The 14,795-nt window shown below is 54.5% G+C and overlaps 2 protein-coding genes across 3 annotated transcripts in view; one reads left to right on the forward strand and one right to left on the reverse strand.

Annotated features, from left to right (window-relative positions):
• The window catches only part of OLA1 (Obg like ATPase 1), a 136,676-nt gene extending 122,261 nt beyond the window's left edge, over positions 1-14,415 (reverse strand). The window contains exon 1 of the mRNA XM_061453953.1: positions 14,392-14,415. Within this exon, the coding sequence (XP_061309937.1) occupies positions 14,392-14,397 (6 nt within the window). The 5' untranslated portion in view covers positions 14,398-14,415. The remainder of the gene's footprint in view (positions 1-14,391) is intronic.
• On the forward strand, positions 7,296-9,682 carry SP9 (Sp9 transcription factor). 2 transcript variants are annotated; one of them, XM_061453833.1, is made up of 2 exons: positions 7,296-7,444; positions 8,196-9,682. In XM_061453833.1, the coding sequence occupies exons 1-2, from the start codon at positions 7,424-7,426 to the stop codon at positions 9,549-9,551; spliced, it is 1,377 nt and encodes a 458-aa protein (XP_061309817.1). In that variant the 5' UTR covers positions 7,296-7,423; the 3' UTR covers positions 9,552-9,682. The 2 variants fall into 2 exon arrangements, with proteins under 2 accessions (XP_061309817.1, XP_061309825.1); XM_061453841.1 differs by lacking the exon at positions 7,296-7,444 and adding an exon at positions 7,704-8,005.
• Positions 14,416-14,795: the final 380 nt, after the last annotated feature.

Genomic DNA, 14,795 nt, shown 5'->3' on the forward strand with positions numbered 1-14,795 from the left:
AGGCACTTCAGGTAGACAGGTTTTGTGGAGATACTTATAGTAGAGGAAGGCCAGAACCTGTCCTGAGAGGGCTGGCCCAGCAATTCTCCTGGGCAAAGTGGCAAACACAAAGCTCTGGAAAAGGAAAAAGGCTTTAAAGCACAATGTGATTAAAGGGATAACCTCTACACATTTGAAAGAGGCCTCCGTACCTTTTATTCTTTTTTCCCATATCCTCTATGAGAAAGAACAAGTTTAAAGTAAGCAGGACACTGCTGATTTTACGGGTGAAGTTCTTGATGGCATAGGGTCTATAAGAAAGGGAAGAACTGGGTTTAGTATGTGACAGATTCCATAGAAACACACCTCCTCTCATTGTGGTATCTCCTAAAGGAAAGAGGAAGGACACCTCTTATTCCTGTCACATCTATCGTTCCCTTGATATGGTAGACATTGCATTTTACTAATCCCTTTTTATCAAGAAAGCAAACAGCTGATTACCATAGAAGTAAGTGAATAGTCTCAATCGCATATGGACAACCTAGAAAATCAGAAGTGGCCATATCTGTGCTTTGTAACGAAACAGTCATATCTCTTGACAGGACTTGACACTCACCCCTTGCTTCTTTTCTTTGTACCAATATTGATGTGCTGTGTGCTTACCTCTTTGCAGAAAACGATGTGATAAAATGGTGACTTTTGACAAGCATTGCAGTGACTGCCAGAGACCAGAATGTAGAAAACAGTAGACCAGACTGTTACTGAAACACAAATAATAATAGGGATGTTAATAACATTCTGCCTCGTGGGATATCTCACAATAAATTTCCACCTGAACAAAAACTTACAAATGTTTTTGTTTTTTTTCTAACTAACACTGTCACCAGCTACACTGCTCCCATCAAAGTCCCATTTTAAAGAATAGTTTAGTTAGTTCACATGGGGTGGGGCGGTTGTTTCTCAGTTTGAATTGGAAACATGTCAGAACTGTTTAACACCAAGCCAAAGATTCATTCAGTTACTTCGTAGCTATAGAGAAGATTAATTTTGCAGTGCTAAGTAGCAAAGTGAGTAAGGTTAGCAAAAAAACCATGGAAAATACAAGAGACGGGGCTACCAACTGACCACATGCAAGGCATGATCCTACCCTTTCCAACCTGCATCTCTGTACCCCTAACAAACCGTTGGCAAGCACAAAGTCACCAGCCTCTCCCAGCCCCTCACTCTGGGGCTGCCACAGCTGGGAGGAATTTCCCAGGCATGAGAGGTTTCCTGAGTTCTGGAGGGGAGCAGACGCAAACAGACCAAGGCCTAGAGGGCAGCTGCTCTGGCTTTCATAGCAGCCAACACTGTGACATTTCTTTGTTGTAGAATGGTTAGAATATTTATCCATGGTGAAGAAAGCTGCTTATACCCCCGTCCTCCTTCACCTGGCACATCCCAGCCCACTCTCCACTTCATACCTGCCTTGGAACTTCCAGGGCTGGCAGTTCTGTGTCCGCAATGTCATGAAAAGGCTACACCGAAAGCTACTCAAACACTTTGTTAAACACACGTGTATGCTACTGCTTTCCTCCTTGCATTACATACGCACAGTGGACTAGTGGGTTGTTTAGGAAGCAGTGAGGAATCTCTTTGTTTCCTTCTTTCAGGTACAAGGTGAATTAGTCCGTTTGGAAACCAGCAAATTCACCCCTCCCCGCCTCTCCCCATATGCTTGATTTCTTCCAGCCTGCATCTCTTTACAACAAGACAGATAAAGCTCGGGTACCCTACCAGACGAAAGAACTGAGCCTGTTTCTTTGCATGGAAGTTTTCTAAATAAATTGCTTTTGTTGTTTAAATCTGTGATGAATGGAGACACAGGGCCAGGTTGGTGGCTGGAACAGTACAATGGATGTAAGAAGGTTTTTTTTCTTTGCCATATAAATCATTCACATTGTTTAAGGTACATTGATCAATCTAATGGCTTGTAATAGGCTCCTAATTGCCACTAGGAAAGTATTGCAAGCTTGCATTTGAACGTGAAATGGTTCATGATCTGAGCTGAAATTCACCTTAAGCCTGAGCTCCAGTAATTACAGAACACAGAAGGAGCACAATGAACGGTTCCCCGTCTTTCCTCGCCCTAATCCCAGGACAGGGGGAGGGAAGAGAGGGGAACATACGAAGGGGGGTGGGGGATATCCAGCCTATTTTCCTCTTCCAAACCAGCAATTCATTAAGGGGCGAAACCTACAGGAGGATTTATTGGTCATCGTGGACGGAAGACAACTTTGTAATGTCAATCATCCTGCCTATTACGCTCCCACATGTCTCTATCTGCAGATAGACAGCTTGCTTAATCACAGCCAACATTCTGAGTCACGCCTGGCTAAAAATGTGGTATAAGGAGCTCGGCCGGTATCAGAGGCGGGATACCGGGAGGAACGCGGGGACGGGACTCTTGTGCCGTAAGGACGCTCTCCCGCCTCCCTGAAGGGTGCTGCCGCTCCCCTCGGCCCTGGCCGGCCCCGGGGGGAGAGGGTCGGCAGCCGGCGGGACCCCCCGGGACAAGGGCACTGCCGCCGGGGCCGACCGGGACCTGCGGTGGTGACACTGCCGCCGGGACCGGCTGGGACGGTGCCAGTGCCAATGAAACCTGCCGGGACAGTGGCACAGCAGCCGGGACCGTGGCACTGCCGCCGGTGGCGGCCGCTGCCCCCGTGCCTAAGCCCAGAGCTCATCACCAAGTCACCGGAGCTTCTTTAATAGACTTGTGTGAGAAGGTGGTTTTACGCTCTATAAATGTGGGTCCAGCCGTTCCGTAATTAAAGTCCTATTTAGAAACACCTTCGTTTTACGAAAGCTTTATGAGCGCTGGCACTGCCTGGCACCTGCTGTAGCAAACCCGAGCTTGTCATGCCCAACCTATACATCCTAACAGCGCTGGGAAGCGCGTGAACCAAGAGATAAAATCCTCGTACGTTCCTCACAAAATATTCCTCAGACTTTCCTACCAAGGCAGAAAACAAATCCATGATGCTGTTGAATAATCTTCCAATAATTGTAGTAATTAAAATCATCACACAGGCTGCAGTCACCTTCCTTCCTTTGACACTCGTCTTCCGCGGGATTGTTAACGTCTCTTTGGCTGAAATAAACAGAACAAGGGAGGTTTAAAATACATGGTCCAAATAAATTTAGCGGAAGACAATTAGTTCCACAAACACTGTTTTGGCTGAGTTCCGTAGACGAGAGGGTCTCTAGAACTACCCTGGGTTTTTTTTAAGCGCCGGTAGGATGGGTGGCCCTGTCGCTCCTGAGCAGTGTCACCTTAAAGACCGAGGAAGAGCTGCAAGCCCGATCTGATGTTCCACCTCGGGGCTCTCCGTGCGGGGGGCAGGAGGAGAGGGGACTCCTGCACTCTGCCACAAACACAATCTGAAAGCTCAAGCAGGGATTGCTGGAGAGTGCCGTAATTTTCATTTAATTCCCATGATCTATTTGATCCCAGTGCTCATTCCCTTTTTATTAACTATAAAAGATTTCCTTCTAATCAAAAGCTGCCCTTCATCTTTATCCACAAATGAAGAACTCTGTAGTGGCAAGAATTCAGCGGGCTCAACAGGCACCAGGGGCTGTATTTTAACGCTATCCTTCCCCCTTTTAATAGCTAGTCTTGGGCGGCATAGTGGGGATGCTTTTCCTTAACTGAAGTTATTAATTTATCACTAGGTCCCCCTCTGCGTTTCTCTGATAATCAGTGGGGGATTCTAGATCACGTAAATGCAAAGTGTAATTGAGAGGGGGGAGGAGAGGGGACTCTTCAGCACGGAAGTCGTGTTGCTTAAAAAAAAATAAAAAACATTAAAAAATAAAAGCTGGTAGGACGCGATTCCTCCCCTCGGCGATGAGCACTTCGCCTGTTTCCTGCCCACCTCCCTTCTGCTTGGCAGCAGCAGAGGCTGCTTCTCTTCAACTTGGAAGGGTTTGCCCCTCTCCCACCCGTAACATCCATGTGTAAAACTCCGTGCCCCTCCTAGGGTTCAGGGGGAATTGTACAGCAACCTCACGTTTAACTGCTGGTAAATCGATTTAGTGGGGAAATACTTGGCAGCTCTGTCCCCGAGCTGCGTTTGAACAGCAGAGCCATTCCATCTGACGCTCTTGAGGATGAACCCAGAGCCTCCCAATCAGCTTTAATGAAGGAATTGTTTCCCAGCTTTACCTCCTAAAGACAGCAACTTTAGTAGTCGCGCAGATCAAAAGACACGCGTGAAGGGAAGATGGGAAACAATATTGTTCAAAGGAAGTGAACTGTTGCATTTAATTAGGCTATTCTTCATTAGCATTCACACGGAGGGTTTATACTATTTTTTAAATAGATTTATGTTGATTTAACCGTAGTGTATTTCTGATGTAAATATATTCCGAGATGAAAACGTCACGGATCAATTGTAAAGGACCCGGATACATAATTTTCAAAAATCAGTTTCAGTTTATATGAGGTTCTCACCCCACTTTCGCTTCTTAGTCAGATTTGTTTATGCAGAATCGACATTTAATAGTGCTAATTGCACTCCAGTTAAATTGCCCTGATTGCAGAAAGGGAAGCAATTTTCGTGCTCTCTGTCTGGGTTTGGAAGAAATTGTTTTATATTCACCTCTTTATAAAGAAGTGGAGATAAGGCACCGAGCCTTTGCACAAATTGCACTTACGGGCTGACTGGCAGCATTCAGGCGCTATAATAGAGCATTATTTGGCCGTTTTGAATAATGTAAAGCGTTTGCTGAAAGCTATTCTCCTGAAAATTGCTTTAACTTTTAAAAGGGTGATGATTCACTCCAAACCAGGCCTTTGTTACATTGTCATTATCCCCCCAAATGTTTTAACAGTCAGCTCAACACTTTAGCATAACACATTGATCTTTGTTTAAAAACTCGATTTTTTGGAGTATGGAAAAAAAAGAAATGTCAGAAAATACTTGACCCCCTAAAGATTTTAGCAAGCCTTCCCCTCCTCGCCGCCATCCGCACAGCCTTTCCCCGCCGCCTGCCTCGCTCTCGCGGATTTCAGCCCCTTTCCCAGTTGGGAAGGGGCGCAGGGATGGCCGGCGGTGAGGCAGAGCCGCCCGCCGCAGGCACAACAGAGACCCGGCTACACCGGGGAAGGACGGCGGGCCGGCAGCGGATGCCTTTACTCGCTGATGTGGAGGCAGCATTTCCGAACGTCACGCTCTCGGTCTCTGCCTCCCAGCCTTATTTTATTGATGACTTTCCCCGAGGAGAGGGGAAAGACTCTCTCCCCCTCGCCGCCCCGGGGCTGGCCAGAAGCGCCTCGCTACCACTTGACGACCACCTCCGCAGGCTCCTGGGAAGGAGCGGGGTTCTCACCAGAGAGAGGAAGGAGGGAAGGAAGGAGGGAAGGAAGAGAGGAGTCACCTGTTGGGCGATTGCTCCCGGGTGCCCCTGTCGGACTCCTCGCCTCTCTCGCGGGGTTTATGTCGCTCCCCCCGCCACCGCCTTAAATCGCCTCCTCCCGTCGAGTGCTCCAGCCCCCCCGGCTAAAGCCGCCGCTCGCCATCCGCGCCAGGCAGAGCTCCCTCCTGGAGGAAGGGCTCGCCATGCACTGCCCGGACCCCTGGCTGGCTGCGAGTCAATGTGGAAAGAATTAAGCTCAGAACAGCGTTTCCTCCTACTGCCCCGACTCTGCTTAATACGCGGCGACAAAAAGGCGAGCGCCCTTTGAAAATAGCTTTAGACGTTTAAATAAAAGCTAATCTCCAGAGACATCCTTTCCTAGCGTGGAAGGCGTCCTGCAGGTCGCATAACACAATGTACAACAAAACGCAATGCCTGCCTTGTTTAAGCACAGGAAAAAAAAAAAAACACAACAAAAAACAAACAAACCAACCAAAACCCCAACAAAACAACATCAAAACAAGAAAAGAGAAATCCCCTCAAATTCACGGCTTCTCTATCTTGCTCCTCAGCGATGCCTATTTTGCATCTGCTAGGAGGTTTTACACTGGATGGCTGAGGCGAGGAGAAGGAAATACTGACTCTAACGCAGAGCGTTGCTTGAACGTATTCGTATTGCTTGGTTCAGAGCTGCACCCAACTGCACGGGGGACGGCAGCAGCGCAGGGAAGAACTCCTATTCCCAGCCTCGCAGGGACGATCGCAACGATGAAAAAAGTTGCACGCCTATTGATCTTCCGCCGACATAGTACGGGCAAGTTCTAGCCAATTACTTAAGAAGCCTCCACTAATTGCGAATCAAAGGGACTAGCTCGCAAGAGATGGAGCCGAGGTTTGGACTGACATGTCGCACATGCAGAGCGCAGGTAAAGCGTGTGTCGCTCACTGGGAGTGGGGAGTGTGCACAGAGCAGAGGCCAGTGCTAGGGAGGCTTGTTCCGCGGCACTGCCCGGAGGGAGCCTGCCTTCTGCCGTGAGCAGCCCTGTTCCACGGAGGTATGTGGGGCTTGAAAACCTGCTGCAGGCTGCCAATTCCACTTCCAAAGTATTTTGCTGGGGACTACGCTGTAAAATAAAATCGTCTCTTAAACGACAGAATGTCATATGCCCCTTGTTCCCCCTACCGCCCAGGTACGAGGGCAAGGGGATGCCTTTGGATTTTTTTCTGGTGCATTATATGACTAAAACCCCCTCCTCGGTTCCTCTAGCGAAGAAACTCGGGAATACGTTGTGCCCGGAATCACGTCTAGTATTTAGCAAAGCAAAACCAAAAAATTAACCCGCTTTCATAGAATGCCATTAGGCGCTGCCAGGCTGCTTGTACCCAGCGCGGTCAGCCGCCCAGTGACGGCCTGCAAAGGGCCTGTTGAGCAGCAGCGCTGCAGGTAGGGCTCGGCAGATGGGGGCACGGCAGGTGGCTGCGGCGCAGCGGGGGATCTCGCACCTCCCGCCGCACACGTTACAGGCGGCGGCGCCAGGCGCGACCCCGGCCCTGCGCCCGACCCCCTGCTCACGACTGCTGCCCTCTGCGGCTCCCCTCGCCCCGGTGCGGGGTGCGGTGCCGGTCCTCGCGGCCTCACTCCGGCGGCTCGGGCCGTCGGGAGTCACAACCCGCCGTTTGTAGTTAATTGCGGCCGCGATCGCCGCAGTCCGGAGCGGAGAGTGGTTGGGGGGGGGGGGGGGAATGGGGGGGTGGAGGGGGTTTACCTCCCCGCGCGCTGACTGGCACGCGCCCCGAGCCCCGGCGCCGGCACCTCCGCCGCAGCCTGATTGGCTGTCGGGCCGCTCCGGGCCGCTCCGCCCGCGCCCTCATTGGGCGAGCGCCGCCGCCAGCGGTACTTCAAAGCGGGCGCTGCCCGCACTTAGGCAGAGTTTAGCCCCGCCGAGCTGGAGTGTCCTCAGCGCCGCCGGGCAGCGCGGGGCGCACACCGAGCGCCGTCCCCCTCCGCCCCGCGCCCCTCTGCCCGGCCCAGCGACGTGCTATGGCTACGTCTATCCTCGGGGTAAGTCGGCTCCGCGCGCTGCCCTCCGGAACAGCCAGCCTACCAAAAACCAACAACCAAACAAAACTGTTGCTGCCGCCGCCGCCGCCGCGCGGCGGCTGCCCCTCGGGCAAAGCGTGCTGGCCCGCGAGCGAGCGGTGATCCCGCCCGCCTCGGGGGATTTCGCTGCGGGTCTCCCATCGAGTCGTTGGGTCTGAAAACTCGCTTGGCCGGAGAGAAAACGGCCCTCCTTTCGTTTGTTATTTTCTTCTTCTTTTTTTCCTTTTTTTTTTTTTTTTTTTTGACCCGAAGCCGCACGCTAAACGTCCAAAAATTTTCCCCACTAGCTAGGTTTCGCGATCGGCGTCGGTCGCAGGGCTCCGCGCCTTGCCCGCTTTCCTGCCGTCTCGGCTTTCCGCCGCTCCTGTACAGGCCCCCAAGGAGACGCCGCATCCTGCTCCCAGGGGGTTTTCGGTTTATCGGTGGCGGGCTGCAGCAGCCCGGTGCTGCGCGGGGCGCCTGTCCCCAGCCGTCCTTTCTTGACACGCGTGTGGCCCGTCCCCGTCGGGATTCGCTTCCGATGTAAACCCCTCGGGCCCCGAAACGGGTCCCCGACGGAAAACGAGTTGCGGCGAGCGGGGCAGGGCCGGAACCTGCCTCCAAAACTTTTCCGCGGTGTCCCTCGTCGTGGTGGGGTTCTGCCCGCGTCCGTGTGGGAGCCCGGCGTGGCGGCAGGGGTGAGGCTGACGGGCCGGCTTTGTCTCTCCCGCAGGAGGAGCCGAGATTTGGAACGACTCCCCTGGCCATGCTGGCCGCCACCTGCAACAAGATCGGCAACACGAGCCCCCTGACTACCCTCCCCGAGTCCAGCGCCTTCGCCAAAGGGGGCTTCCACCCCTGGAAACGCTCCACATCCAGCTGCAACCTGGGCTCCAGCCTCTCGGGCTTCACGGTGGCCACGAGCAGAGGCTCCAGCGGACTGGCCAGTGGCTCGGGCACCGCCAACAGCGCGTTCTGCCTAGCCTCCACCTCGCCCACCTCGTCGGCCTTCAGCAGCGATTACGGCGGCCTCTTCTCCAACTCGGCGGCGGCGGCGGGCGTGTCTCCGCAGGAGCCCGGCGGGCAGTCGGCCTTCATCTCCAAAGTGCACAGCTCGGCAGCCGAGAGCCTCTACCCGCGGGTGGGCATGGCGCACCCCTACGAGTCCTGGTACAAGTCGGGCTTCCATTCCACGCTGTCGGCGGGCGAGGTGGCCAACGGGGCGGCCTCCTCCTGGTGGGACGTGCACACCAACCCGGGCTCCTGGCTGGAGGTGCAGAACCCGGCGGGGGGGCTGCAGAGCTCGCTGCACTCGGGCGCCCCCCAGGCCTCGCTGCACTCCCAGCTGGGCACCTACAACCCCGACTTCAGCTCCCTCACCCACTCCGCCTTCAGCTCCACCGGCCTGGGCTCCACGGCCGCCTCGCACCTACTCTCCACCAGCCAGCATCTGCTCACACAGGAGGGCTTCAAGCCCGTACTGCCCTCCTACACGGACTCCAGCGCGGCAGTGGCGGCGGCCAGCGCCATGATCTCGGGCGCCGCCGCTGCCGCCGCCGGGGGCGGCTCTGCCCGCTCCGCCCGCCGCTACTCGGGCCGCGCAACCTGCGACTGCCCCAACTGCCAGGAGGCCGAGCGGCTGGGGCCAGCCGGGGCCAGCCTGCGGCGGAAGGGGCTGCACAGCTGCCACATCCCCGGCTGCGGGAAGGTCTACGGCAAGACCTCGCACCTGAAGGCGCACCTGCGCTGGCACACGGGCGAGCGGCCCTTCGTCTGCAACTGGCTCTTCTGCGGGAAGCGCTTCACCCGCTCCGACGAGCTGCAGCGGCACCTGCGGACTCACACGGGCGAGAAGCGCTTTGCCTGCCCCGTCTGCAACAAGCGCTTCATGCGCAGCGACCACCTCAGCAAGCACATCAAAACGCACAACGGGGGCGGCGGTGGCAAAAAGGGCAGCGACAGCGACACGGACGCCAGCAACCTGGAGACGCCACGCTCCGAGTCCCCCGACCTCATCCTGCACGACGGGGTGGGCGCCGCCGCCCGCGGACCGGGCAAGGAACCTACCGCGGGGCCCGGCGACTCCTAGGGGCAGCGCCACCTGGCCCTGGCCCCGGTCCCTGTTCGGGAGCCCCTGAGGAGCCGCCCGGACTCTGCCCCGCGCCGGCCGGAGGGACGCGAGCCGCCCCTCGCCGCGGACGGTGCCCAGGGCCGCAGCGGAGCGGACGGCGGGGCCGGAGAGGGGCGGCCCTTCTCCCCCGTCCCGCCTGGCCAATAGGTTCCAAGTGACACTTTCTTCCGTTCTCCTTTTCTCCTTCTGTTGGAAGGAAAGCATCCTGAGAGAGGCTTAAGGTGAGAAATCAAACTGCAAATCCGAGACGGCTCCTCTGTATCGCATAAACATCTGTATAAATAGGGTTAAAAAAAAGAAGAAAAAAAAAAGATCGTGTTCGCTTATTTTTCTTGTAAATGTTGATCTGAAAGGGGTTGGGGAGGGGTTTCTTTTTTTTTTTTTCTTGATTATTGGTGAATTCCTGAAATTCAGGGAGGTTTTGGGGGTTTTGGTTCCTTTTTTTTTTTTTAATTATTATTTTAAATTTCTGATGCACTTTGTGGAAGTCAGTATATATGTAAAAGATATTTAAAATGTTGAGTTAACATTTCACTCAAACACACGTAAGTTAAGGTCTCTTAAAGAAATTTAAATGCGTTTATCTGTATGGCAAAAAAAAATCTTGACATATTTTCATTTTGGTATTATTAAAGGACTCTGAACCATAGACTCATGGGTTTTGTTGTTCTTTGTGTCCCCTCCTCCTGCATAGCCCTCGCCGGGGTCTGGTTTTTAGGGGGGACTCCTTTGCAGAACTCCCTCCCTGTCCCCCTTCTAGTGACCGGGATTAACAACCGGCGGGTGCAGAGAGCCGGGAGTGGACGGAGCTGGCCGCCGAGCCAGCCTGCTCCGTGTCTCTTTTCAAACCGCCCCAGTTTTCGTTTTATGTTGGGGTTTGGTTGGTTTGTGGGTTTTTAAACGAATTTGAAGTACACCGCTCTCTGCCAGCCGGACCCAGGCCGAGCCCTCAGCGCCTTTAGCAGAAACCGGCCCCAAAACCCGAACTGTGCCGGGGAGCTATTTATTTAATTTAGAAAAAGCCTTCAACGCCACAAGGCTGTCGGGGCTGGGAGGTGGTCTCGGGGGAATAAATCGCCAGAGTCAATACTCCGGAAAAGACATTTCATGCCTAAATGAAAATCTTGTTAAATGTTATTAATTTTGACTTAGAGCACACAGCAGCCCCCTGTGCCTTGTATTCCCTTATTAGGGATTCATGTCTTATCAAATATCTAATTAATCTCCTAGACATCATTTGTTCTGGCCAACTTTATCTCAGCTGGTCCACGGGGAAAACTCCGAATATTCTCGGTGACAAAGCTCCCTTGAAGATCCTTTTAATTGTCCAAATTAACTGCACCAAATTTGCATGTCAAACGGTAAAGGGCAACCTGAGATAAAATGTAAACGTTTTAAAAGCCCCAAACTAAGCACTTGATTTGATAACTAGGCTTTTTAATGTTATGGAAGACAACTGCTCCTTTCCTTTTCAAAGACAGTTGATCTATGCAAATAGTGAATTGGAAATGCTTATGTCCCCATGCAGTCAAATGGTCCTTGCATGTTATTTGAATATCAGTGGCTCTGCTATTGAAAAGGTTCAAGGATGCTCTCTGACTTCTTTGTGATTACTCAGTGCAGCGTCTTATTCTGAAGAAAAAAACCTCGGGAATAATTAAAGGCTGGGCTAAGGCCTGGGAACACATTTGGGACAGGAATCTCATTTAGACAGGCTCTTTCAAAATAAGGCACAGTTAAATTGACCAGAAGGCAATTATTGAAATGAAAATTATTTTCACTCCCTTTGTCTCCTGACCACCAACCTAACAGCCACAGTATTTTTTTAAAGGCAAATTGTTAAATGAGATAATTGTGTTATTAAAAAAATATATATATAAAGAGAGGGGAAGGAAACAAAAAGTTAATTTCATCTGCGCGGTACAGATTGGAGGAACATAAATATTTTAATCCTCCATAAAACCGGGAATGCAAATAACATCGGGAAACGGATTCTGCTGTCGGCCACCAACTGCAATAAAGACGTTGCGTTAAAGAAAAATACATCTGCCGTGAATACTAATAACCGCGTCCCACCTCTGCCTCACAAAAGCGGCCAGGCAGGGCCGGAGCCGCCTCTGCCCGGGGCGGCGGGACGGGGAGCAGGACCCCGCGGGCCGTTCCGCGGGTAGCCTCCCGGGAGAGGCACCTCGCTGCCAGCAGTACCCTCCCCGAGATAGAGCCGCGCCGGAATTCTTCCGGCCTAAAGCACCCCGGCAAGGTCCCGCCGGCTGCAGGGTGCGGGGAGGGGAGCGGGTGAAGAGACGTGCTGGGGCACGTAAACCACCGTCGGGGCATGGCTGCGCTCCCGCCCTCCCCTTCCCTCCCCGTCGGGCGCTGCCGGGGTTGCGGAGGAATGCACTGCGCGGGGTGCGGGGCAGAAGTCAGCTTTGTTTTCGATTTATAATAAAACACATCAAAGGACACCATCCAGGTCCAGTTTCTGCCAGGCCGGGGTTACAATTCTCAGCTCAATGATCAAGGACCTCTTTGCATTGCCTTTGCCCCTTCGGGTCAGAAAACGTCCATCACTTACAGACTCCCCAGAAACGAAGAAGGGAGCAGCTCTGGGCCGCAGAGCCGGTTCGTTTAACCAGGAAAATAGAAAGCATGTCACCTTTTTAAAAATAAATGACACCATTCTTTCGTACATGTTGGCGATAATTATATGGTCTGGGGAACTTCTACACAAAGAAAAACTAAAGAACAGGCGGTGTGAGAATCGGGGAGAAAATCTAATTTCACTCTTTGAATCCATAGTTCAGCAACGGGGAGACGCCAACCCGAGAGCAGAGGAACACCGGGAACGAGAGGTATGCCCTCCCGGGCGCCGGCTAGGAGAGAAGCAGAGGGCAGAGCCAGGCTCCCCACACCTCTGCCCCGCTCGCTGAGCAAAGGCGAGCCAGGGCGGATTCCACTCACATCTCGCCCCAGCTACAGCGTCCCGCACCCACACCTCGCGGGCAGCAGCTTCACCCCTTCCACTCTAGCCCCTCAAAACGCAGCTAAAACCCGGCCAGCGACGGCAACACCAACCGACGGGAAAAGAGAAAACGCCCGGGGAAGTCACTTAGCAAACGCTGTCCGACCAGCAAGTCCCTGTTTGCAGGAAGCGTGTCCCCTGCCCCCCGCCGCGACTCTCAGCCCCGACGGCTCGTTTTACACTTAAAAGGTAACATTAATGGTTTTGTTCTAATGAGATAATATATAAACACCCGATCTCGTGCCCGGACAGTTTCTTAATTGCGTCTTTCAGCTCACATGGAAACTTTATCTGCGGGAGCTGTAATTTATTCGCAGCCATTATCTGCTCGCCGGGGCCCTCTCCCACCCCTCCGACACGCAGATGAAGGGAATCCAAAGGGAAGCCCGCCCCTTCGGGTAATTGGTGCGCTAAGTGTTTATTTTAAGTGAGAATAATTTCGCTACAAATTCTCCTCAAGGAATAACATTCTTAACACATTAGAAACGACAAGACCCCCCCACCCCGCAACCCGCGAGTCGCGATCGCTCCCGGCCGTGCCCCAGCGCAGGCCGCACGGCGGCTGCTGGGCGCCACCTAGCGGCCCGTGCCGCCCCGAGCTCCGGGCGCTGGGCTCGGGGGCGCGGCCGGGCCCTGGGCCGAGCCGGGCCACAGGGAGAACCGGCGGCGGGAACGCGGGGGGGACCTCGGCGGGTGGAGAGAAGGGAGCGCCGGAGCCGGACCCCCGTGAACGGGAGGGGGGAAAGCAAGGACATCACCGCATGAAGTCCTGTGGGGGACGGCGGGGGGGGCCTGCGGCGGCACGGACCCACCTGAGGGGAGGCAGCGCGTTGGGCTCTGCTCGGCAGCTCCTCCGGGGCCGTCCTCGGGCGGGCGCAGCGCGATGAGAGGCAGCGCCCCGCCGCGGGGAGAGGGGTCACTGCTCCCCGTCCACCGCGCGGCCCCGCGGGCCTGACCCGCGGCCGCGGCCCACTCTGGAGGGCCGGGGCTTCCCGCCCGGCGGTGACCCGGCGGCGGTGCCTCGCCTTCTTGGCGCTGTTTTAACACAGACCTGTGGCAGCGCCTGTTCCCGAGATGCGGTAATTGCTACTTGGGTGGCAGGGCGCGGAGTCCTTGTCCGTTCCTTAGTACAAAGTAGGTTGCTAGAAAATTTGAAATTGCCTTTCAGCCTAAAGCTGCCTTACCTGAATGTCATAATTACAGTAATTATGTACATCCAAATTACATGCTAATTAAATTAGAATCAAATCGCTCTAAATCGAAATCAAATGAGGTAGTGAGAATTAATCAATGACAACATAAATAAAGAGCTTCCTTCAGGGATATTTATTGTAACGATCCACGCAGGAACCCGATCTGGAATCACCTGTTTATTTACTGCCGGAACAGTAATGACTCGCGGCTCAACGCTAATTGGAAACGATCGGTTCCGCGGGGCAGTAGAGCTGAAGGGCGGCTCGGGCACCCCAGGCCCTAGGACGGATGCCCGCGGCCGCCCGCCCCCCAGCTGAAACCGCGAGGGCCGCTCCACCTATCTGGCCCTGTCCCCTCAGCGCTGCCCGCTAGCCCCCAGGGAGCCGTCGGCCCGCCCTCAGCCCCAGCTGCTCCCGCTCCGACCGAGGGGAGCCCCGGGGCAGGGTTGCGCCGCCGGGCCCGGGCCCTTCCCGCCGAGATGAGGGAGCCGCCTCACGGCGCCGCGGGCCCCGGCCTGGACAGAGGATTAACCCCATCTCGAGGCTTTGGAGACAGAAATTAGTAATAAAGAAACGGTTTTACCTTCATCTGTGAACCGACAGCACCTCCTACCGGGCCCCGCTGGCGCTGCCGAGCAGCCGGACGCGGCCGTCGAGCGTCCCGCGGCGGAATACCCGGCTGGGCCGGGGCGGGGCGGGGTACGGGGCGGGCCCAGCGCCGTGAGGGCCCGCACTGGGAACATCGTCCCACGACCCCACCCCTTCTGCTTTTAAGGCACCCAAGGGTGGTGAAGGAGCCCCGTCCTCCCACAGCCGGCTCGCTCCTCATACCGGTGCAGTGGCACAGGCTGGCCTGGGGAACGCAACGAGCGCCTCCCTCCGAAGCTGCACCAACCTTCCCCAGGGCTGCACTGAAAGCAGAACAGGTGTCAAGAGGACTGAAGTTGTGCTCTTCAACAGGTACTCTTTCAGCTAGATATATCCGAA

This window comes from Pezoporus flaviventris, unplaced genomic scaffold (genome assembly GCF_033815535.1).
Source record: "Pezoporus flaviventris isolate CSIRO_AGI_PZ_B2104156 unplaced genomic scaffold, CSIRO_AGI_Pfla_v1 ptg000001l, whole genome shotgun sequence".
Classification (NCBI taxonomy): Eukaryota; Metazoa; Chordata; class Aves; order Psittaciformes; family Psittacidae; genus Pezoporus; species Pezoporus flaviventris.

Bases quoted from the DNA above. Each gene is read 5' to 3' on its own strand.
- SP9 (XM_061453833.1), top strand. From the start codon at position 7,424: ATGGCTACGTCTATCCTCGGG. The intron at 7,445-8,195 runs GTAAGTCGGCTC...TCTCTCCCGCAG, and splicing joins TGGCTACGTCTATCCTCGGG to GAGGAGCCGAGATTTGGAAC.